Genomic DNA, 24,341 nt, shown 5'->3' with positions numbered 1-24,341 from the left:
AACAGCTAGCGACTTTGTTTTTCGTTGTGTGAACCCCGTTTTGTTTCCGTTATTGCAACGAGCCATCTTACTTCAGACGCCGATCATTACTTCTTCTAGTAATTTCAGTCGTGTCGTGTCGTGAGAGCATAAGCTTTTAGTGAACAAAGCAACATTTTTTACGTATATTCAGGTAAGTTTGTAAACATTTTTTTTTCTGTGATATTATACATGCATTAAAAAAGTGATTTGTTTGCAAATACTTTGTTTTTCGGATGGAATAATCATGAATCATAAATGCCTTCATATCATATCATATCATGATGCTTTAATGATAATTTATAGATAATAAAAGAAAAAAATTTAAATTGTAATTTTCAATCGTGATTCAAATTATTCATTGCATATTTTTGTATTATATTAATGACGTGGCAAATGCTTTCCAAATGCTACGTCGTATGATTGATCGTTCACAAGATCTTTCTTTTCATAATTAATATAATAAATTTTCAATTTTATACATATGATACATGCATATATATAATTATTTATCTTAGATATTATCTTGTTCTATAATTAATTTATAGCTCTTCTAATTTAGCGTTATCGCTAATTTTTGCGTCATATTAATAATTTTCGAGAGGCTTCCTCGATTACAGAAAAAATAATGTTTTGCTATAAATATAATTATTTTATATAAACGCATTATGTTTTTATAAATACAGTTTTTATCTCCATATAATCGGTAAATTACGTAGCAGAAAAGGAGGACGATAAGCAATCACACGACCGCCATTTTATGAAACGAGTGTCCAATAAAAAACACGGTTTGTCGCTGGTGCTTGAAATATACTACATTTTTTTAGATTAAGTCCCACTTATTACATAAAAATATTAATTTCAAAGAACAAATTAAAATTTATAAAAAAATACATAGCTCTTAATCTTCAAAAGAAATTGCGGTAGGTAAAGGAAGAAACTTTCAACGTATGGTATATAACGGTATACTAACATAAAGTACAATCATACTTAAAATCTTTTAATAAATGTATAAAAATACCTTCTTAATAATATATAAATAAATAGATGCAATAATTTTATAGTACAGAAGTTTTAAAGATTAATGCTTGGATGATAAATGTGTCTATAGTATATTGAAATAAAGTTCTGTATATTGCACATTGTTTTACATATTTTAATAATTTTTAACATTAGACGAGTTCGATATTTACAATCAAATTTTTCGCCTTATACTATTTTCTCTATTTAAAATAATTGAATATAAATACCGAACGCGACTAATGTTCATAATTCCTTAATACTTGCTTAAACACTTTTGGCTGAGTAAGCATGAAAATAAATATTTTAGTAGATAATAGTAATTTATCATTTTATCAGTGTGCAAATTAAAACACTTTTTGTTTGATTATATGTAAGCAAAGAATGGTTTGTTACCTACAAGTGCATGAGATGTGCTTAACATTGTTATAAATTATATTGCTTTAAACATATTTTTATCTTTTGGCTTAAAACAAATTATAAACTTAATAATTCAATAAGTTGTTTTAACTTTCTAAAATTTTTTGTACATTCAATATTGTTATATTATTTTATTAGAATTAACTAGATGTTATTATAGATATTAATGCTTTTATTTTTAGAATTATTTTTTGTTTTAATGTGGAATGAATATATGGCTTTGAATTGTATTACAGATTTTTGCATAAAATTTAGCATGTCATGTGATTATATTTATTTTTAATTTATATTAATGTAATATTTAAATATAATTTAAATTTTACTTATCAATGTATTGAATTTTTAATTATATATTGATCTAACATTTTAATATTTTAAACTTTTTATTAATCTATCATTTTAATTTATTTCATTAAGAATGTTCTGTATGATTGTTATAGAAGAATGTATGATGAAGTACTATATTCAACTATAAGGAATGTTAGGTTTGGGAAAAATATTGATATTATAATAGCATTTCTACATTGCACTTGTGATCTACTGCAGTCAGTTTAATATCCACAAATAATATTTTACTTGCAAAGCTTTCTTTGATATAGATTGCCAAAATACAGAAATATAAAATAAAGTTACAAATATCAATTTTATTGAGTTGCATTGCCATTCTCAGCCAGAATATTGGAAATTAACATAACAGTACTTATGTTGTCATGTGAATAAATGACAGGTTCTTAAAGTAGCCTGTTATGTATGGTGTTTTTATATTTTCCTTTAAGAATGAGCACCCGAGTATTCGTTGGTGGATTAACATACCGGGTGAGAGAGCGCGACCTTGAGAAGTTCTTCCGGAAATATGGTAGAATCAAGGAGGTCGCTATGAAGAATGGATTTGCCTTTGTGGTAAGTCTAATGTGGTTCAATTGTTTTTTTTACAGTATGGTAGGGACAAGGGTCTATGTCGGTGGGCTTCCATACGGCACCAGGGAAAGAGACCTTGAGAGATTTTTCAGAGGCTACGGTCGATTCCGTGATGTCCTCATCAAGAACGGTTACGGTTTTGTTGTAAGTACTTGAATCAAATTTTATACACATATTTAACACTTTACTCTACTCAGTTTGGTCTTATTATTTATTAATGAATTTATAAAAAAAATTTTATTTGCAAGTTGAAAAGTCACGTATTACATTTAGCGCTCGAAAATATATCCATCTTCATTTCCACTAACTAGGCTTATGAATTATCGTCGTAACTAGATTATGAATTATAAAGTTGTTTGTGATATACATAACATTATGTTTAAGTTAAGTATCAATATCTTACGTTCGTTATCTTATCTTTTATTTTTATAATAACTTTAAACTATATTTAAATAAAATCTTGATATAATAACTTCTTCCAAGTTTTATTATATTTTATTATTTTATTGCTGACCAAAATGTGTAGAGGGTAAAGTGTTTTACTTAAAAAATAACTTGAACTCGTGAGTTGATCTGACCTACCTTGAGCCCTGAACACATTGGTACTGTGGCTGCTTAATGGAACTGTGTGCTGGTTTTCATCGATTAATCTACAAAATATTTGTAAGTTATGTATTATCAAAAGGAAATCGTGTTACTTACTTAATTGCCACTTACATTTGAGGTAAAAATACCAATTATAAAATTGAAAACCAAATTATGAAATCAAATAACTTTTTAAAATTTTCTGAATTAAATTTATTTAAATTACTAATTGAATTTTCTTCTTCTATAGATTATTTTATTTTATTAATATGACAGAATTCGTGAATTATTATTGATATTAATGATTGCAAATGCATATATTATACACTGTACTCCATACTACATCAATGAGATGCATTGAACAACATGAATTTTATACAATATTGCATGTAGAAAGTGAAACTGAGAAATTTTTCTTATACAATGATTTATGATAAATATATTTTGTTTACAGGAATTTGATGACTATAGGGATGCAGATGATGCAGTCTACGAACTCAATGGGAAGGAGCTTCTAGGAGAAAGGTAATAGACATTAAAATATCATATGTATTTCATACATATAAATATATATTAGAAATATGAAGAATGGTGTAGGTAGCATGATTTTTTTGCATGATTAGTTTTTTTCTTTATACTATGAATTTTTGTCCTTATTTATTCATATTTATAAATACTTGAATTTGTAATTTTCAATTACACAATCTGTAAAATAATGTGATTATTGAAAATTACAAAAGTTTATTATTTTTTATATTAAATTTTTTAAAATACTTTTTTATTATTTATTTACTATAGTTGTATTTTAAACATACATTAAAAGTGTAACATTAATATATTTCATTATAATTTTGATATAGTTTACACATATGTTATTAATTTTAAATATTCTTTAAAAGATTTTGAAATGAAAACATACAGTTTTGTTAATGTTGCACATAATGAGTAGGATTATACATGAGAAGCAATAGCATTGAAAATTTCTTTTATATATATATATATATATATTTTTATTTTACTAATCTTTCATGCATTATTGAGTAAAGTGCTTTCGTTCTAGACATTTCCCAGTTATTTGCATTTGGACTTAAAGGTACTGTAGAGTTCTATTGGTTATAAGAAACCAATAATTAAATATCTTTGTTTACATATAATTTAAAAAATTAATATTATTTTTGGGAATAAGTCAATTATAAATTAGTTTAAAATTGTAAATAATATTTTTAAGGTTTTATTTTTCCTTGTTTATATTAAAATCCATATTTAAAATATTTAATATTTTTAAAGTATATTAGATTTTATTTTGTATTGATATAATAATCTGCTGTTGCTTCTGTATAATTTAAAATGCAACATATTTACGATTTCTTTTCTTTGGTTATTGACTTTAAGTTTAACAACGGCGTCTGTCCTCCAAATTATTGATTGGGTTTGTTCTGGAATAAAAGTGCATCTTACTTAAATAGCCGATATGACTTGCCGCCATTTTGAACTACTTCCATCAATTCCCCGATATATATATGTATTATTTAAAAAGATTATTGATAAACTTTATGCCTCAGAATTTTAAGTAATGTATATTGCTTCTTTGATAAAAATTATTTAAATCAAATGAAAATAAACGAGATGTTTGTAATCATTAATGCGTTTTCATAATTCTCTGGTGATCGTAATCAATTTCGTTAAGTGATTCCTAGAAATGATGAAAACTGAAGCAAAAGAAGTAAAAATGGAAAAGTACAAACATAAATGATCCCAGTTAATTATGAGAAAGCTTCAAGAAATTTTATACAATATATAATTTACATTGATGAATAAGTTGCGCATTATAAGTGGACAGCAACTAGAAAAATTAGAGAGGGAATGAAGAGACAAATACGATGATGAGGGGACAGCGCCTCAATGGCTGGACTTTGTAGATAAAGAACGAGGCGGATGATATTTGAACGGATTTCGAGAGGAGGCTGAGGAATGGAAAAGAAAATGGAAAGAAGGATGGAAGGAAGGAAGCAGCTTTAGAGTAAGAATTAGTCGAGGACTTAGGCGGGGTTTTGTTGGGTGTGTTTCAGAGTGGCGGTGGAGATAGCACGGGGTGTTTCAGGGAGGCGAGGCGACCGTGGCTACGGACGCTCACGCTCCTGGAGAGACAAGTAAGCATATCCAATGTGTCTTGTTACAGAATTACTGTAGAGAGGGCCCGGGGGACACCTAGGGGTAGTGACCAGTGGCGCTATGGTGACTCCCGTGGTGGTTATGGGGACTCGAGGCGATCTGCGTAAGACACGCTATCCTTTTTTTTATTTTATCAGAGCGATCATTATCCCCTCCTCCCCTGCAGGCAATCAACTTGAGATATGCAAAATCTTAAATAAATTTTTTCGATTAAAATTTTTTTAAATATTTAATATAAAAAAATATTTATTCAAACCAATTATATGTAATAAAAAATGATTTTGCATATCGCCCGTACAGGGAAGAACGTAACCTTGGATATGATAAGCTCTAGAATAGAAAAAGTATGAAAGAAAGAGTGAAAGAGAATGAAAGGGAATGAGTACATGTTATAAAGCTTGCCAATTTGCATACGATGAAAGTTCGTCTAGGCACTGACGAATTCTAATTAGTTTGAATTGGTTGTCTTGGATTTGACTGCTCTCCCGAGTACGTCGAATTAATGAAAGTTTTAAAAAGATCTCGCTAGTCGAGAAATCTAACATATTTAGTATATATAATGCCTAGTGAATACCCTCCCAGACATTATGTTTATTACTGGTAGTTGAGAGAGGTGGATCGATGTAATTGGCGACTAATAGATGTGTGGTATTGTGTTTGTTACAGCCGAGACGATATGCGGCACGACAGGTACGCTATTGCTGCATTTTGAGTAGATTTGATTCGATTGGAACAGGTGATTGATTGTGTGCCTGAGCAATGAGTGCAGATCTGTAGTTATTTGCTGAAAGTTTAATCAACGATCCGTTATTTCTGTTCACATGACATCCCTTTTTGCAGAGATAGTGTGAACAGAAACACGAGGACTGCATCTAGCTACAAGCAATCATTGCCCAGGTACATACATCCAATGTTACGCTCTAACGATACATCTTATAATTTATTCAACTTCTAAATAATTGCAATATTGAATATTATAAATCAAGTTTTGCGTTTCCATTCTTAGAATTTCGCTATTGTTACGTATAAAGTCAGGTCCAAGACAAACCTGCTTCTATTAAAATAATACAAAGTGGTTAATTCTTGTGCTTTTCCTTTTTTAGATATGGACCACCAACACGCACCGAATACCGGCTCACCGTGGAAAATCTATCGAGTCGTGTCAGCTGGCAGGTAAGCAATATCTGTACCCTTGCTTCACATTTACTACACATCCGATAGCTTTTTCGTGAGTTTGATTGCTACTCGAGGTTTCCAGAATGATGACGATATGCGAATATTCCATCCAAAATGCGCGCGGGGACCCAATATATTCTCGCTGGCGTTTAATCGTTTCGGATTTTATATATTCCCCGAGTTGAACCAAACTTACACGCGGTGGCATTTTTAGCACTAATATTTTTATTCGATTTTTCTTTCGCCATTTTTAAGTTCGTTTACGGATATCTGAAACTCAAATCCGAGTTTGCAAAAAAAAAAAAAAAAAAAAAAGATGTACATTTTGATCAAGTAAGTCTATGGCATAATTTTGAAGTAAAATTTTTTATCCTAATAACTTCCTCAATGCTCAACAATGCGCCAAAGAAACGAGCAGAATGAATGGAAAAGGAAAGAACCAAACGAAAAGTACAGAAACAGAGATATAGAAAATGTTCCTTGAAGTTAAAAAGAACAGGCATGTGATCTTTAAATATTGAAACAAATCTAATAATAAATGTTATGAAAATTGAATCGTGCTGTTGGAAAGAAGAGCTGTGTACGATTAGAAGACGTCGAGCAAATAAACAGTGGAGAAGAAGATTCAGAGACATGAGATAGACCAATCGAGAAGGGCAATCTTGGGAAAACGATGGGAAATGCGAACTATGTGGGAAATACCAGGACGCACTCCATCTTTGATCTTATAAAAGTGGTGTATATACGTATATACATCTATGTACACAAATCTCTAAATGTCTATGCTAATGAATTAAATAAGAGACAGAAATAGAGCTCCTTTGTGTGCATGTGGACCAAGTCTTACTTGATCAATATACATTGCATATACATATATATATAAATATATATATCGTCTAATCGTACTTTTCGGATGATTGGTTATCTTTTGATGAAAAAAGTATACATATATATGAATTTCTCTCGCTCAATTCTTCGACGTTCCTTTTTCAATTTATTATTTCATTTACGTTCGGCCAACAGTTGAGAAAAACAATAAAATTGATGTTCTTTCCGAAGAGCCATGTCCTCTTCACCGAGGAGGGGTGACCGGTAGGGCCAATAGACTGATGATGTGCGATGATAAAGATGACGATGCACGCGATGGGCCCGCCTTAAGGTCAAGTGGCACCAGGTTGGTTTCTGAGGTGTCCCGGGTGAGAGAGATAACCGCGTGGCACTGGGTACACCTACCACCTACCACCTTCTACTACTTGCGCAGTGATACGTGGTGAAACCCAGTGACGAGATAGGTTCTTACGTATCTGCGATCTTCTCATCGTGATCGCTGGGAGAGAAAAACGTCGTCTGCCTTCTACGATCATCAATGACTCTGACCTGTATCTTTGCCTGGATGTGTACAACAGCAATCACCACTATTTTACTCTCTCTCTCTCTCTTTCTCTCTCTCTCTCTCTTTCTCTCTCTCAATATCTTTCCATATCATTATCACTATCATTGTTACCAAACATTTTTTCTATTATATCCTTTATGAAGCATACTACCATCTTCACTCTTTCTGATCCTTCTGTATCATATATACTCTTGACATTTTATTACTCAACTTTATTATTGACCCTTTATATTACCTTTCATAATGACTGCCCTACTATTACTATACTACTACTACTACTACTACTACTACTCTACTATTACTTACTATTACTACTACTTACTACCACTGCTACAACTACTATCACATTTATTACTACACCACGACTGTTACTGCTACTGGTACGCCACCAACCTAGCCATCTAGTAAGTCAGGCAGCGGCCACCCATGAGGGCATACACGGGCCGAAACCCGAACCATCCGCGACTACGCCACACAGATCCGTTCGACCCAACCAAGCGCCGTTGTGTCTGGCCTTTCTCTCTGTCCGTAAGCAAGGTGGTGCCTGGGCCCAAGGTAAATGCGTCACCTTAACCGAGTGTACTCTTTAGATATATACATTATATCTATATATATATCTTATATATACATACACTTTTGTAACTTGTTTCTCTTATTTATTGATATCATTTTAAGATATATATTATATATCTGTTAACTGTGCACCATAGTTCAGGTGTTTTATATGTATATATATTCTATCTATATTAATATAGATCTCAATTGAAAACATTCAACAAGTTTGGAGCCGTGCACACGCAATATAAAACCACTACCGGAAACAGGACCAGTTTTACAATTTATTTATATGATATATTATGTATATCATATATCAAGTGTGCTCGAAATTAGGCATCCGTTAGTTTAATAACAACATATATATAGTTGGTTTATTTTTTCGTACTTTGTGCATATTCGTTGGTTATTATTAATCACATTTTTAAATAATTAGACGTTTACGTTTTTTACGGAACGTTTATATATTTTATATCTTTTTCGAATGAGAATAGAATATCAACTTTTCTTTATGCAAGGCAATTTCTTTCTTTTTGTTAGAATCCATTTTCTTCTCTTTTTTGGATTTGTGTACAAGATATACAAAGAAAACATTTCAGTCATCAAGCGTATTTGCAGATTGTCCATTTAAAAACGGAACAATTGTGATGTATTGACGTGATTCCTAACGCTGTTTTACAATACACGCCGGATACGATTACATATAGGAATTTCGAATGCATCGAATATGAATTTTTTTCTGAAAAAGTGGCGTGTTATGGATGATAACCAAGAGACATCAAGATGAAAAAGAGTTACCTGCATGCACGCATCTATCAAGAGAGAGTCCATAAAGCCGTACCTGGTTCCCACAAATACAATCAGAATCAAGAAAACATAGTGGATGCCAAATATAGATTTTTTTTTCATCATTATGGATGATGAATTACGAAGAATAGATCAGAACCACCTCATAAAATCATAGAAAATGTAATAAGAAAAGGATATTACATCAAGAGGAATACAAATTTTCCAGAAGGGAGATCTCCAATGAATGACAGCAAAAAAATATTCTACGTTGGTTTTCGAAGGAAAATAGGTGGAAATTCAGCTCAATTTTGGATTTTTTGAATTTCATTTATCAATTATGATAGCAAACAAAATATATATTCCTTTGTCCTGTATACATTAATTACATTTACTTTTGTCAGCTTTGAAATACAAGTCATAACCTGAAAAATATTCTAAAAGCTACTGAAAATTTTTTTCAGCATTTTCAAGACCAATTCATCTTCCATTAACTATTTGATTTCACAAGCAACTGTCTTTCTCTCTGCCTTATGCAGTTCCATCTTTTCAACGGTCCATATAGTTTTTGATTGAATTATATAATTTAGAATTTCTTTCTGCATTAAATAAATGGTAGAGAAATTGACTTCAAAAGTTTTTTATATATATCCATGATTTTAATGAAGTTTTATTGTGAGCTGCTCTGCAGAAATTTTATTCATTAGTTTATTTATTTAAATAAAAAAATATTTTAGAAACATGTTAATTATTTAAAAAATATGTAAGATTATATATTTTTCTGCAGGGTGGAGGTCTGACTATACAAATGACTATACTTGTTTTAAAGATTGAATTGCATAAAAAGAAAGGTTGCATCAATCGCAGATACTAAATTCGAGCACATGTTTTCAACATATATTTTCAACACTGAAGAGTATGGGCAGACAGGAGACAATAACATGGTTTTTTCAGTAAGGATAGATTCTTATACTATATGTTTCAGAAGAAGGAAGATTATTACATAATATGTATTAGAGGAAGTATAGTGGATAAAAGTGCACAGGATACATTTTAAGTTCTGCGTAATCTTTAGTATAGAAACACAAAACTTAGTTTTATTCATACCTGAATATTAATCGTACTTTGTTATAATTAATTGTAAGATAAAAGTAACGTTTTCTTTTCATTATAATATATTAATCCATATTTTTGTGTGATGCTCAGGATTTGAAGGATTATATGAGACAGGCTGGTGAAGTGACATATGCAGATGCACATAAACAACGCAGGAACGAAGGGTAAATTATATTAATTTAAAAAATTTTATTTATTATATAAATATAATTTGATTAATTATATAATTTAATATTACAGAGTTGTAGAATTTGCAACATACTCTGATTTGAAGAACGCCATTGATAAATTGGATGACACAGAACTAAATGGACGTAGAATCAGACTTATCGAGGATAAGAGACGGGGACGTCGTTCAAGATCCTCAAGTTCGAGATCAAGATCACGGTCACGATCTCGATCTCGTCGCCGATCCCGCTCCCGCTCAAGGTATTATCGTCGTTCTCGATCCCGATCAAGGTACTGTCGGGGGGGCGGCAATGTCTCCATCATTTTTACTTTAATACTAATCATATTTGTAGCATATTAATTTCTAATTTCAATCATTTCAAAGTTACATTCCATACTTCATGGTTAAATTTAAAAATTTTCTTTTATGAATATTTATCATACATCCAATTCGTCGTGCATGATATAAAACATCATAATAACTTAGAATAATTATAATTGATATAATAATTATTTAATTAAATATATTTTGTAAATAATAGTTCAAATATATTACAATTTTTTTATTGTATCAGGAGTCGCCGTAGTTCTCGCAGTCGTAGCCGTCGCAGCAGCCGTTCTAAATCAAGAGCACATACTAAATCAAAATCGAAATCCAAATCCAAATCACCTGAACGTAGCCGAACTCGATCTAAATCCAAGTGGGTATCAATCTTCTATTAATATTACATCAATTTTAGTTATATAAATAATTTTGTATAACATTTATTTACTATTTTTCTTGCGCATTTATCATCATCGAATATTAATGCAATTTTTCTAATAATATTTTCTATAAATGTTTCATTTTTATTTTTGACATTATGTTTGGGTTAATTTTTTTAAAAAATTGCCATTATTTATATTAACACAAAATATAATATCATTTAAAAGAAAATTTTTATATTTTTAATTGTATTTTCTTCTATTTTGTATTTGAATTATAATTTTACAGATCAAGAGACCGCTCAAAGTCGAAATCTAAGTCAAAGTCCAAATCCAGATCTCGTTCTAGGTCCAAGGCTGAGAGGTCAAAATCCAGGTCACAGTCCAAATCTAAAGCTAAGTCTCCTTCAAAGTGAGTTTAATCGATATAGTTAGCGCAAAAAAAACAATCCACAGTCATCTCTTTAATATAGTTCTTCTTCCAGAGATAGATCTAGCCGTGAAAGATCACGAGGTGACATATCGAGATCTCGATCAGGCAGTAAACATAGCAAAAGCCGTAGCCGTTCTCGTTCACCAATGAATGGCGATAAATCTCCAGAAAGTAATAAACAGAAAGTTGTTGATTAAAGAAAATGTGGAACAAGAAAAGAAGAGACTTTTATCGTGAGAAGAAAAGAATTAAAGAGGAACTTTCCTCTTTTTGTTTCTTTTTTTCTACGAGTAAATATATTTAAGAAGCCAATTTTTCATGCCTTTCTTTTTAAGAAACGTCGATTTTTTTGACATTACTACTTGTAATTAACATGTACATCGTATTATGGATAAGTGAAATTCTTTAGATCTTGTAAAATGAGAGACAGCGAAACAAAAGAAGTGAATGTAATTAACAATCGGCTTAAGTATAATTAAATAATTGTACATGATTTACTTAATGGAACCAATCTGTGTACATTAGTTATACGTAATTTTGATTGTACACTTGTCATCTGAAAAAACACCACTCGCATTTAGAGAAATAGGATGTCTTCATACGTACCTTAAATGAATTCTATACATTTTTTGATGTATCACCTTATATCAAGGAATTCTCTATAATGGCTTTTTGTATATATTCCTAACAGTCACATTACAAGGAAATTATGTGATGTGTATTAAATTTAGCGGTAAGCGGTATCTTATCAATAAAATTTCGCGCTAAGCCTATATTTTTATTTTCTTTTTTATTAATTAATTATTTCAATTAATATTTTTTATTTATTTAAATATTCGTTAGAAACAAATGTTTTTTTTATAACTCGGATAATTAATCAACTTTAAATATTAGAAATATCATATCGATTTTCAAGTTTCAATCTTTTTATAAAAATATCGGACGAAATGCAAAAAAGAAATGTCTAATCGTGTATGTAAAAATCATATATATATATGCCCATTATGATTTGAATACAGAAAATTATATTTAATTCAAAATAGATAAATTCGATAAGTTTTAAAAATACTTTCTCAGATATATTCCTTTATAAATATTCCTATGTTATATATATATATATATTGGACTGTATCCATAGATCTTTTATGAATAGAACTGAATTATTCATAAATTAAAAATGTAAATATATATATAAAAATATATATTTGACAAAAATAGATGTATACGTTTATGATATATATAAATTACATCGAATAAATTCTGAGAAGATTTACAATCAAAAAATTAAATAAAAAAGACAAATCATCATTTAGGAGAGCAAATATAAGCGAATGAATGGAAAAATTCAAATAACTAGAGAATCTCCATCGTATTTAGAATTTCTATGAAACTCGAAGGAAAGAGCAAGATATAACAAGAATTGACCATCAGCGCTATCTCTTGGATGCCAAAGATATTTTTTCAAGAAAGTAAGAATCGAAAATTAACGATATCTCGAATATTTTTAAAGTGAATTTAACATTCAAAAGATGGCGCTGATAATCAATTCTTATTCCGTTTTATCTCTGTCTTTTTCTTACTTTTGTTCTTTTTATTTTATATTTGTTTCATTTGTGGTTATCCAGAGATGGCGCTAATTCCCTAATTTTTACTAATTTCTATCCTTTTCTCATTATTTGTTTTTCTTGTTTGTATTTGTTCTTGGCACGTGATTACAGACGAGATACGGAATGTTAATGAATATTTTCATCATTTCTTTTACAAAACTGCAATACGTCTTAATTTTATTCTAAGTTAAATCGATAACGTTAAAGATGAAACTAAAATGGTAAGAACATTTTCGAAACATGGAACAAAAAATACATTAAATGTTAAATCTATTCTGTATCTCGTCTGATAGAATAGAAATCATAAACATCAAATGGTTAGTAAATAAGTAGATCATATTCCTGCGAACATGTATTTGTAATTGTGGATTTTAAGATATATATTTATAAGAAAGAAGTTTTATTCACACCTTTTAATGTTTTACATTTCAATTTAATTTTTCTGCGCCTTATTCATTGAACATACAAATAGTGTACGTATAAATATTATCAAAACAAACTCAATGTCGCTATCGTCTTTTGTTTTAAATGTTGTCAATCTGTCAATGAAGTCAAAACACTTTTTTTTTTTTTAAATATATGACTTCCTTGCCAGTCTGACAATCGAATAGATGGTCTTTAATATTTTGAAATAAGGATAATAAAGCCTGTGTTGTTCGAATGTCTGAACGCCGAGATTCCACGTGTCAAAAACATGAATTGCCGAAATCATTGCAAGGTACAGAGGATGCCGAGTTCGTTTGGAGTATGATAACTGAAAGATTTCCAAATGCTGCACCGCTTTTATGTGAAATGGAAGCAGTTATCGATCGAGCAGAAGACCTTCTCCAACAACTGAGAGCACCTTGTCGTGAAATTGGTAGATTTCAGCCATTTTTAATAAAGTCTTTTAATTAATCTACATTTTGAAATATATAAGGTAAATTTCATTTTTGAAAGTAGAATTTAAGAAAAAATTTCTCACAATTCTCTAGAGACATCAACCTCTTTCTGCACACAAGATTCGGAAGAATCAACTGCAATGATTTCCGCTAAAGAATCAGCTACCGAAAACGATGTAGGTATTGGAAATCGATTATAAATTCAAATTTAGCAATTAAATATATTTGTACCATACCAGATTGTAGAAAATGATATCATAAATAAGAACGTGGCAGAAACACAAGTTTCTGAAAGCAGTATATATGAAACGGAAATCAATTTGAATAAGAGTCAAGATTCAGTTATCAAAGAACAAGATACCGAAAGTCAATCGCTTGATTTGATTACGTTAAATAATTCTAATATACAGAAACATTCTAGTGAAGAATCTTCTTTAGTTACTGAAACAAGTTTGCATAATTCTATTTAACGATAAGATTGAAATACTATATAATATTGATTGAATACTTAGATCGTTATTTTTACCTAGATAACTATCAAATGGTAAAAGAGGCACATAGCTTAGAAGAATGGGGTAAAATAGTGGATAATGCTCTACAAGAAAATACTGGTATTAATAATGATTATGAAAACTATTTCCTTTTATTTTATTTTAAATTGATTCTTATTACAGACGAGGTACAATCCGTTAAAAAAACAATTAATATGTTCGAAAAACGTGTCAATTGTGAAGAAACGAAAACAGAAAGTTATATAAATAGTAATTTTATTTAAAATTCCATGTTAATTTAATAAACAAATTTATATTAGATGCAAATATTTTACAGAGCACGAGGACTCTTGCATTATTCTGCATCGTCAAGAAACAGACGCCGGTGATTCTGTTATACAAATTAGCTCCGAACGAAACACGAGACCTCAAAAATTAATCGAAATTAATGATGGGATAAATGTTTCAATCAAAGTAAAAAAAAATTATCGTTTTCTTATAATATATTTATACGTCTAATTTATTTTACAATTTTTACAATTTATTTCAATTTTAATTAAAGGGTAGTGGTGATGAAAATTCACCAATAGTCGACCAAAGGACGCCGTTAAACATTTTAGAAACTTACGCGAAACGTTGCAAAACCTCGATCGAGTATGAATACAATGAAAGTCCGCATCGTCTCAAATCAAGCGTTTACGTGATTCGTGGAAATCTTGGTGGATTTGCTGGTAATGTCTTATTATGTAAACATATAATAAATTCATTCGATATCTTTTATTAATTTTAAAAATTCTTTAATATATTCTTTCTCTTGTTATGTTCTCATTACAAACATTATTATTATTTTTTTTTTTTTAATTAAAAAAAACTTTTTAGAAATGAGACATAACACGAAGATTAAAAATTACATAAAAATTTCGTAAAATTAACAGCAACATGTAGAGGTTTCTCCGAAGAATCAACCAAAAACGATCTGTCCGCGACAATTCTGCAAATGATCGCAAATAAACAAATGAAGGACGAAAAACTTGGTACGCTCTTGGATCTTACGCGTGAAGAGTATGTAGTAATAAAAATTTAATTCACAACCAATTACAACATCGAGCAATCATAATCACTGGACATATTCCATTTTTGGCAGATTGTTAGAGATAATTAATCTAGGGATGGACGGTCTAAGAGAAACAGCTCAAAGAAAGTTGTACCAACTTTGCCTCGAAAAAGAAGTTTCGGTTCCAAAATATACTGTAGAGAAAGAAAAAACATATCAGGGTTTAACTTATGTCGCCACTTGTTCCGCGCTAGGTTACACTAGCGAAGGTTTACTTTTAGAGATATAAACAATTTTTCTTTTCCATTTGCAATGTGTGTTCCACCATCTTATTTCCTTCTTGTGTTTTATTCACCCTTCTTCTTCTAAAATAAATTTAGGTCGTGGCTTGAGAGAATGTGTGGCCAAGAAAGCAGCCGCTGATGAGTTGTACCATCAATATTATGAAGATCAGAAAGCAAGACTGAAGGTGAGCTTTTTTTTTTTTTCTTTTTAAATTAACGTGTATCATAATATTATGGTATCTTAGTAACGATCCAAGGCAATTGACCGGTTTTCTTGAATAGCCAATAGTCGTAAAGTAATTTTCCAATGATTAAAAATATCAGAAATGCAAGGATAATATTTAAGATGTCCAAGGGATGGATTATAGAATCTTCATCGGAAGAAACGCAAATTTCAGTGCGTTTCAAATCTCTTATCTTTAAAAATATATTTCAATCGTTTAGATTATTTAAGATTTGAGAAAGGATTAATTAGAAAAATTATTAATTTACATATAAAACTTACAATTCTATCGGAATTATCATCCCCATTGTTGGGCGAACACCTGACATCGTTAATATCTTTTATTAGATTTGTATATCTAATGAGAAGATCCTATAAATTATTTTAAACTTCAATCTTAATTTTAATTTTCAATCTTTATAACGTTTGATATGCATTCCATTTTTTCCATCGCCTTTATACTTTACCTGGAAACCTGGTGTAAAGAGGCAGTCGCATGTCCATGGATTTTTCCCAAGATACAAACTTACTGCATTTCCATTGTGTTGTAATACATTTTCTAGAGCATATGTGGGCAGCTGAAAGAACAACAAGAGAAGTTTATCGTTTCATAATCACTTAGATCTTAATTAACATGCTAATTCCATCGAATCAAATGCAAATCTCCTTGGTATTTTTGTTTCAGTAACGTGTTTTTCAATCATCAAAAATCTAATACAAACATCCATTAGTTTGTTTCCACGAAGACTGAACAATCGAAAATGATCCATCCAACTAGATCCCTCCAATTGAACGATCGATTCAATTTTATTACCATCCAAATACAGGTCTATCACTCCCTTGTACACAGGATTCGTTGTAAGTGGCCTCAAATCCTTTATCTGCAATTGAAATCCTATTTTTTACCTAATGAATGATCAAAAAGAAATATGAAAGGAAAAAAAAAGAAAAAAACAAAACAAAATCAAAATCTTAATTATAGTTATTGCAACCTTGTTTCCAGATAAATGAAGAGTGGTAGTATTTGCGGGCAAAAAGCTTGGCATCTCGGTTAATCCACGATGGCTACAATTTACTGAAGCAAAAGCCATTAATTGCTTGTAAATGTGCTTTCCTCCATTACCAACCACATATACCAATTCACATTCACATACAGTCTTTCTACATTCCTCTTTCAAAGTCTGAAATAGTAAATTTAACAAGTTTAAAAGATCTAGAGATCTATAGATTAATGATTGTTGTTATGAATAAACTGTAATGTGAAATTGATTACATTGATTATTTCTACAACTGGAATCAATGCTCTGCCATCGTACGGAACCGTGCAACGCAAATATTCTTTATCAGCGATTTTATGTCCTAAAGAACCCTTCTCTCTGTCCAATATCCACTTCGTATCCTTCGTACATTTTAAAGGATTACCTTTATGAACGAATTTTCATTACATTTTTAAAAAAAAATTAGATATATATATATATATATAAAAGTGTTAATGAATGTTTAATTCTTTTTTTTTTGTTTTTTTTTACCAGAAAGATAAATGTGACGTAAAGAAGGAATGTTAAAAGTTTCAACATTGAGTTCTGGAAAACTGTTATTTCGAATATCAAGGATCTTCAAGTTCGAAAGATTGACAAATGCATTTTCTGGAAGTTCCTTTAATTTAGTCCCAGTTATTTCTATTTTCTAAAGAAGAAGAAAAAAAAGAAATACCTCTTACATTGATAAAACAAAATCGATCGTAATATCAGAGAGAGAGAGAGAGAGAGAGAGAGAGAGAGAGAGAGAGAGAGAGAGAGAGAAGAAGAAGAAGAAACGTGCAAACCTCAATCAATCGAGATTCATTTGGAAAAGACGAAATCAATGTCGTTAAATTTCCCTTTTTGATTTCAAGCTTTTTCAAAGAAGAAAATCCCCGTAGAACATCCTGAGGATCGAAAATCGATAGGGGCCAATAGCAAAACACCAACGTTCGTACGTTTTGACCTCTAAACAATTATTCTTAAATAGTTTTCTCTCTTATTTAAATACTTATTAGTAAGACGATAGTGATAATCACCCGTTCTTCCATCTATCCTCGAGACCGTGAAAACAAACCAAACGATGATCATGTTGCTCGCACAACGTGCTCGTGTTTGATTTTGTTTCATATAAATCACAATTTTCTTCATACGTATGAACCAATGAAAATTGCAAATTTATCCAGAAAAATATCCTATTTTAATCGTCCAAAAATATCAGTTAATTATCATTGATATTTTATTATTACCTTTTTCCTTTTTTTTTTTTTTTTTTTTAATAATAATTAATAATAAAAAAAAGCATTATCAAAAACTTTAACTACGAGTTTATTAATCAAAAAGTCCATTATTATCCATTCCATTATTTTTTTTTTTTTTTTTTGATCATGCAAGTTTTGGATATTGTGTTAAAAAATAACGACACAATTATTATCTAATCTTTGATAGTTTAACTCTCTTATAAACAAGGAAGTGTGCAAAACTTCGTATGCGCCACGGTTTATGCAAATAATAATGACTCGTTACTTATCTAATCGTTATATATCTTAATTTTTCTTCGAATTCTCTCTTTCTGTTTGAATGAAAAAGAGATTTACTTTTTTCCCTTCTATTATCTATCGTGTATCATTCGTATTTATTTTGTATAATGTTTTGTTTGAATTTTTAATTTAAAATTTTTAATTACAACTGTACCAGTATTTTATTAATGATTAATAAAATGGTAATTTTAATATCAATTTGTGATCAAACTATTGAAAATTTAAATTTAACCTTAAAAGGATTCGCATAAAAAAAGAGATTGCATGAAAAATTGCATATTCAATGAAAATGAAAGTAAGAAGAGAAGCTGTGAAAAAAAATTTACTTACAAAAAAGTGTGGCATGAAATTTCTCTCATATTGGATTTTAATTGGAAGATAATTTTGCACATTTGAAAAAAAGTAATAAATCTGATCTGATTTCAATCACGAATTTTCCATCGATAAGTATTTCTTTTTTTTAATCGTTCGAGTACACAAGAAATAAAAAGATCATATTCGAATAGTACGTAAACATCGACTGAGGGCTAGTAATGCTATTAAGAAAGTCGAGGCTGATCCTCTTCTGTCAGATGAATAACTAAGATGCGAGGGTTTAACTAGAAGAGAACATATTGCAAAATATGAGCGCAGACGCAGACATTCGATTTACACAGTGCGCTAATGCATATTGCGATAATTAAATATTTTAAGATGCGAAAACAACGACTTGTAATTGTTTACACCGAAATATTATGGTCGTTTATATATATATATATATATATATTAAAAGGAAAAATGTATTTGATGGATTTTTTAACTTAATATTTATTAAATAATTTTAGAGATAGTAGAAATTTTGTACAATCCAATTTTAATTGTATTTTCACTTCTGATTAGATTTTTGATATAACATTATATGTGATTCGTGATAAAAATTTGTCTTTTTCAAAAAGATGTTTAATTTTAATAAAGAAAAAAAGGAATAACTTTGACACATCCACATTCATATGAGTATAAATTTGTTTAATAACGTTTAATATCCAAAACATTTGAATGTTATGCAGGTAAGTTAGTTATATTCTTAATGTTAGACAATATAATTATTTCACTGGATTATTTCATCGTATAATTCTAAATGAAAATGCAAAGTTTAATGTAAATTTTCGCATGAGAACGAAATTATTTATGATCCGAAATCTCTTTCTAGTTATATTATCCTAATACAAAGAACAAAATATAATAGCAATTTATTATTATTGTATAAATGCTATTTAGCATTAAAATACCTCTATTTATTGTATATTCTCCTAATACAAGAAGTAACTTTTGAAGGAAAATTCAGTTCTATAAATTCGCATCTTACTTGTGACCTCTTATAATATTATGCGAGCTTAATATTAATGTAGTTTTGAATCGAGTTTCGTAATTATTTTATTTTGTACAATTGCATGAAAGTATGAATGAAAAAAAAATGATGTAAAGTAAAGAATTGAAACGTGATTAAAATTAGAATGTGCAGTTTTATTTTCATAATAATATCGTTTTATTTTCAAGTATAAAATATATTAGATTGTTCGATTAGATATTTTTTTGATAAGATTATTAGCAATATTCGTCAAAATTAAAAATATTACACAAAAAATTAATAATCTTTTCAACGCTTATATTTTTTTTATTATTTTAATATATATTACACATATTTGATACGAATAATATATGAATAACATAAAAAATAAAAGTGTAAGAAATTTGATTTAACAAAATAGAAGAGAATAAAATAATGATTTAATGATTTGAAAGAGAGAGAGAGAGAGAGAGAGAGAGAGAGAGAGAGAGAGAGAGAGAGAATAATTTAAAAATAAATTATGAGAATTTCGTCATACGAAAAATTAAATATTATGATAGATTTATATATTTTTTTTATGTAAATATATATTAATTTATTTATTTTCTTATTATTGCTTATTTTTTAAAAATCTCATCGAACAAATTAGCTTCATTACAATATTTAATTTTAACAATATTATTTTTTATATTATAATATTAGGAAATTACGTAAAACAATTCTAAAAATAAATGCTATTTGATAGAATATCAGTATTTGAATTAATAAAAAAATGCTTATTAATAAATAGTAATAAAAATATATATAATTAAGATAAATCAACCAACCAATGAATTGGACAAATATACACATATTTTGATTGGTGTAGCTCTGTAGAACTTATCCAAAACACATGTCCTCTTTTACCAGCAGAGGTCCTAGTAACGGATGCAGTCTTTATGAAAAAGAATTCACATGGATATCCATATAATACTAAAGACTGTTACAAATCTATAGGTTTTCTGAACACGCACCCTAATCGCTTTCACCCTGTGTGGCTAAGTATTTCATGAAATTTCGGCGCATAAAGTGCCTAGAATTCAACGTTGTGGATTGTTATCGATAAGCAACGTGGTAATGTCAGAATTTATGTTCCCACACCTCGTCTCGATTATATTTCGCGCCTAAGTACGTTACGCTAATATAACACAAACTTGTTGCAGATTAATGTCAGGCATTGCAATTGCTAGACTCGCCGAAGAGCGAAAAGCATGGAGGAAAGATCATCCTTTCGTAAGATATCTTTTTGATATATTGTTCTTTTCAATTACAATCAGTATGTGCGTATCCGTTTGATGATCATATAAATCAAATTTAGATTATTTCAACGTTAAAAATTGCATTAAATAAATAAATATATTTGTTTATGATATAATTTCAATATAATAATACTATTATTAAGCATAAAAGTTGCGTTTCCACTGAAATAATTGAATGGTTAAGAATCCTAACCTTTAACATCAAAACGTGTATTGTTTGGATTGTTTCATGTATAATGCATATGTGAAATAAATATTAATGTTTATGTATGATGTGCATTAAATCATAATTTAAATGTTTTTCTATAGGGATTTGTAGCACGACCAGTTAAAAATCAAGATGGATCTCTTAACTTGATGAATTGGGAATGTGCCATACCAGGCAAAAAATCTGTGAGTTTTGTGCAATATAATGTAATAAATATTGTTCTGTTAATAATATCTAATTCAATTTTCTAGACACCATGGGAAGGTGGATTATATAAACTACGTATGATTTTTAAAGATGACTATCCCTCCAGTCCACCAAAATGTAAATTTGAACCTCCTTTATTTCACCCAAATGTGTATCCTTCAGGAACAGTATGTTTATCACTCTTAGATGAAGAGAAAGATTGGAGACCTGCCATTACAATTAAACAAATCCTACTTGGTATACAAGATTTATTAAATGAACCTAATGTCAAAGATCCAGCTCAAGCAGAAGCATATACAATATATTGGTATTGTATTTATATTTTAAATAATTTAAATAATTAATATTGTGTTTGATAATACAACAAATATTTTTCTTCTTATCGTAGTCAAAATCGCTTGGAGTATGAAAAACGCGTAAGAGCTCAAGCCAGAGCAATGGCTCCGCAGGAATAAAATTATATTAAGTTTCATGAAATTCAAATATTCCAATTACATGAAGAGGTTATCATATATCTATAGTATATTCTAATGATCTATATTTCTTATCTTTTTTATAAGTAATATTAGCATATGATGTAGCTAATTTACTATTATTTGCATTTTTGTTTTTGTTGACAAAATTCTTATGTGTATACATATTCTTTAGAAACACATTAATCTCATTAAGATATAAAAAGGTATTCTATAATTCTGATGAAAGATATTACTGAAAAATTTTACATAATTACATGATATCACAATAAATTATATGTTATTACTTATTTGTAAAATGTGGGAAGCATTTCTTTTTTAAGTTAAAAAAATTTAATTCTTAAGATTTAGTGACAATTATTGATAAGTCGTGAAAATAAGATATGTAAGAAAATGAAAAAAAGTGATATAGTTTCAAAACATCTATTCATTCTGCAGGTTTTAAACTGTAATATCTTAAAAAAAAAAAAGAAAAAAAAAAGAAAAAAAAATGTATTTAAAAATCTCATAAGCATTGTACAAATCGTAAAATAAAGTATTCCAATTACAATCTCAATTTTATTGAAATTTAAATTAAAATTGTTTGATAAAAAGTCACAAAATAATTATTGATATATCTATATAAATATAATATATCTGATACATTTAGATAATTTGTAATATAATTATCTCTAAATACATCTTTATCTCATTAATATAATCTTGTAATAAAATAGAGAGAAAATTTTTAGTCAGTGTTCGGAATTCTGCTAAAGTAGATCAATCAACGTTCTATGTTATATTTTGTTTCACATTCGCTTGATTATCGATCGTGGCATTTGTATAATTTACTCGTACGAAGAACATTAATTTCGACTCGAAGTAACGGAAAATTTTCAAGTGTGAATCGAATCAATCATTCTTTCCTATAAAAATATATTTAAACAAAGTGTATATTTAATCAATGTTTATATAATTTAATCATGCCTGTAAGAAATTGTAACAGAAACTTTGCTAAAACTATACGGAAATTGAACGTTGGAATTATCACAACATGTATCGTAGGTTTTGCTGTTTCTTATTATGCATATTATATAGAAGTTGCAAAGGAAAATGATAACTTATATGTAGCAATGTGCGATATTAGCGAACACATCAGTTGCACAAAAGCATTTTTCTCCGAGTAAGTATACTATACAGATATTATTTTAAAATATATATGATACTAAACTAATAATATATATACCATTTTGTGTATAAGAAAAGTGTATATAAAACTTGTTCACAATATGAAGTGTCATATGATTGATGCAAATTTTCAAGATTATAATAAAAGAAAAACATTTTATTTAATATATTATTTAATTTTAAATCTTTGAAAACATATTTTTAAATCGATATAATTTATAAATATGAATATATATATTTAAAATAAATTTTATATAACTATATATTAAGAAATATTCTACATAGAAATTAACCTTAATTTCAATGACACTTGCGCATGCGTTCAGACTGAATTTTAAATCGAGTTTTTTTACAATATTTATATTGTAATTATATTTTATAAGAAAAATTAATACATTTGATTTTCCAATTTAAAAATATTTCATTGATTTATTTTTAATATATCTAATGTTTAATGAATAATTATTTTTATTATTGCAGATATGGAAAAGGTTTTGGAATAATTCCAAAAACATCTTTTTTATATATACCAAATCCTATATATGGATTAATATTTTATGCTTTGGTCGCAATATCGAGTACGTATTGTATTTAATAAATTGTCATGTAATTAATTGAGGTAAAATATCTTTTTTTTAATTCTTAATGATATTTATAATAACAATTTTTTAGGTGTGTCAAATCAATATGTTACATCAATTTTGGTTGTAACATTAGGAATTTTTGCAAACATTGGTACAATTTTTCTGGCTTTAATTTTATACAAATTAAGTAATATTTGTGTGATCTGTGTTAGTATCTATATCTTAAATGTCATTCTCTTAATATTTGCGATTAAGAAACATCGAAGATTATTTCGAAATGGTAGAAATCAACGAATAAAATCGAACTAAATATTGATTTTTTAAAATCTACATTTTCTGAATATCATTTTTTTTTAAAAAAAAAGTCCCTATGAATAAACTATATAATTATGATATTAATATTATTCATTAAATATCAATATAGTCTGACTTATTAAAATTTTATACATTATTTTAATAAAGCAATTTGTATATATCTTTGTATATATCAAAATAAATGTTATAAAGGCAAC

General features: G+C 28.7%; 5 protein-coding genes across 72 annotated transcripts; 4 read left to right on the top strand and 1 right to left on the bottom strand.

Annotated features, from left to right (window-relative positions):
* Positions 1-7: 7 nt before the first annotated feature.
* B52 (serine and arginine rich splicing factor B52) lies at positions 8-12,238 on the top strand. 50 transcript variants are annotated; one of them, XM_012483974.3, is made up of 12 exons: positions 27-172; positions 2,394-2,520; positions 3,416-3,486; positions 5,141-5,236; positions 5,800-5,823; positions 5,974-6,030; positions 6,237-6,306; positions 10,250-10,323; positions 10,400-10,588; positions 10,903-11,028; positions 11,322-11,444; positions 11,518-12,238. In XM_012483974.3, the coding sequence occupies exons 2-12, from the start codon at positions 2,395-2,397 to the stop codon at positions 11,660-11,662; spliced, it is 1,101 nt and encodes a 366-aa protein (XP_012339428.1). In that variant the 5' UTR covers positions 27-172; position 2,394; the 3' UTR covers positions 11,663-12,238. The 50 variants fall into 50 exon arrangements, with proteins under 50 accessions (XP_086771816.1, XP_012339431.1, XP_086771808.1 ...); XM_012483973.3 differs by having other exon boundaries at positions 11,506-12,238; XM_012483972.3 differs by having other exon boundaries at positions 10,400-10,618.
* Positions 12,239-13,088: 850 nt separating this feature from the next.
* LOC100867434 (uncharacterized) lies at positions 13,089-17,274 on the top strand. Of its 19 annotated transcripts, none has more exons than XM_086915648.1 (13): positions 13,089-13,389; positions 13,709-13,931; positions 14,047-14,129; positions 14,193-14,403; positions 14,484-14,564; positions 14,628-14,702; positions 14,782-14,918; positions 15,007-15,175; positions 15,380-15,506; positions 15,589-15,767; positions 15,879-15,967; positions 16,691-16,863; positions 17,009-17,274. In XM_086915648.1, the coding sequence occupies exons 1-12, from the start codon at positions 13,387-13,389 to the stop codon at positions 16,691-16,693; spliced, it is 1,380 nt and encodes a 459-aa protein (XP_086771774.1). In that variant the 5' UTR covers positions 13,089-13,386; the 3' UTR covers positions 16,694-16,863; positions 17,009-17,274. The 19 variants fall into 19 exon arrangements, with proteins under 19 accessions (XP_086771774.1, XP_086771771.1, XP_086771783.1 ...); XM_086915645.1 differs by having other exon boundaries at positions 13,095-13,389; positions 14,628-14,714; XM_086915657.1 differs by having other exon boundaries at positions 13,140-13,389; positions 13,791-13,931; positions 14,628-14,714.
* swi2 (Protein singed wings 2) lies at positions 14,930-19,147 on the bottom strand. Its single transcript, XM_086915641.1, has 10 exons — positions 18,896-19,147; positions 18,065-18,220; positions 17,831-17,993; positions 17,535-17,691; positions 17,279-17,427; positions 16,998-17,186; positions 16,728-16,886; positions 16,473-16,583; positions 16,288-16,377; positions 14,930-16,199 (listed from the first exon to the last, which is right to left on the bottom strand). Exons 1-10 carry the CDS (start codon positions 18,955-18,957, stop codon positions 16,014-16,016), a joined length of 1,422 nt encoding a protein of 473 aa, XP_086771767.1. The 5' UTR covers positions 18,958-19,147; the 3' UTR covers positions 14,930-16,013.
* Positions 19,148-20,732: 1,585 nt separating this feature from the next.
* On the top strand, positions 20,733-22,634 carry lwr (ubiquitin conjugating enzyme lesswright). Its single transcript, XM_012484005.3, has 5 exons — positions 20,733-21,005; positions 21,095-21,164; positions 21,500-21,583; positions 21,650-21,912; positions 21,994-22,634. Exons 2-5 carry the CDS (start codon positions 21,099-21,101, stop codon positions 22,058-22,060), a joined length of 480 nt encoding a protein of 159 aa, XP_012339459.1. The 5' UTR covers positions 20,733-21,005; positions 21,095-21,098; the 3' UTR covers positions 22,061-22,634.
* Positions 22,623-24,340, top strand: Vkor (Vitamin-K epoxide reductase). Its single transcript, XM_003691732.4, has 3 exons — positions 22,623-23,240; positions 23,726-23,823; positions 23,918-24,340. The coding sequence occupies exons 1-3, from the start codon at positions 23,041-23,043 to the stop codon at positions 24,136-24,138; spliced, it is 519 nt and encodes a 172-aa protein (XP_003691780.2). The 5' UTR covers positions 22,623-23,040; the 3' UTR covers positions 24,139-24,340.
* The last annotated feature ends 1 nt before the right edge of the window (position 24,341 follows it).

This window comes from Apis florea, unplaced genomic scaffold (assembly GCF_048593485.1).
Source record: "Apis florea isolate Af1SG1 unplaced genomic scaffold, ASM4859348v1 contig_3793_pilon, whole genome shotgun sequence".
NCBI classification, from domain to species: Eukaryota; Metazoa; Arthropoda; class Insecta; order Hymenoptera; family Apidae; genus Apis; species Apis florea.
This window is presented reverse-complemented; position numbering and strand designations above follow the sequence as displayed.

What these genes read in the sequence shown, in the direction of transcription:
- Vkor (XM_003691732.4), top strand. Translation starts at nt 23,041, where the DNA reads ATGCCTGTAAGAAATTGTAACAGAAACTTTGCTAAAACTATACGGAAA. An exon ending in ACAAAAGCATTTTTCTCCGA is followed by an intron (nt 23,241 to 23,725) that starts GTAAGTATACTA and finishes TTATTATTGCAG; the next exon opens with ATATGGAAAAGGTTTTGGAA. An exon ending in TGCTTTGGTCGCAATATCGA is followed by an intron (nt 23,824 to 23,917) that starts GTACGTATTGTA and finishes ACAATTTTTTAG; the next exon opens with GTGTGTCAAATCAATATGTT.
- LOC100867434 (XM_086915642.1), top strand. An exon ending in AATCAGCTACCGAAAACGAT is followed by an intron (nt 14,130 to 14,192) that starts GTAGGTATTGGA and finishes GTACCATACCAG; the next exon opens with ATTGTAGAAAATGATATCAT. An exon ending in GCTAGGTTACACTAGCGAAG is followed by an intron (nt 15,768 to 15,878) that starts GTTTACTTTTAG and finishes AAATAAATTTAG; the next exon opens with GTCGTGGCTTGAGAGAATGT.
- swi2 (XM_086915641.1), bottom strand. Translation starts at nt 18,957, where the DNA reads ATGTGCAAAATTATCTTCCAATTAAAATCCAATATGAGAGAAATTTCA. An exon ending in GAGGATAGATGGAAGAACGG is followed by an intron (nt 17,994 to 18,064) that starts GTGATTATCACT and finishes ATAATTGTTTAG; the next exon opens with AGGTCAAAACGTACGAACGT. An exon ending in ACGTCACATTTATCTTTCTG is followed by an intron (nt 17,428 to 17,534) that starts GTAAAAAAAAAC and finishes TCGTTCATAAAG; the next exon opens with GTAATCCTTTAAAATGTACG.
- B52 (XM_012483978.3), top strand. Translation starts at nt 2,395, where the DNA reads ATGGTAGGGACAAGGGTCTATGTCGGTGGGCTTCCATACGGCACCAGG. An exon ending in GACGATATGCGGCACGACAG is followed by an intron (nt 5,824 to 5,973) that starts GTACGCTATTGC and finishes CCCTTTTTGCAG; the next exon opens with AGATAGTGTGAACAGAAACA. An exon ending in AAACAACGCAGGAACGAAGG is followed by an intron (nt 10,324 to 10,399) that starts GTAAATTATATT and finishes TTAATATTACAG; the next exon opens with AGTTGTAGAATTTGCAACAT.
- lwr (XM_012484005.3), top strand. Translation starts at nt 21,099, where the DNA reads ATGTCAGGCATTGCAATTGCTAGACTCGCCGAAGAGCGAAAAGCATGG. An exon ending in GGAGGAAAGATCATCCTTTC is followed by an intron (nt 21,165 to 21,499) that starts GTAAGATATCTT and finishes GTTTTTCTATAG; the next exon opens with GGATTTGTAGCACGACCAGT. An exon ending in CCATACCAGGCAAAAAATCT is followed by an intron (nt 21,584 to 21,649) that starts GTGAGTTTTGTG and finishes TCAATTTTCTAG; the next exon opens with ACACCATGGGAAGGTGGATT.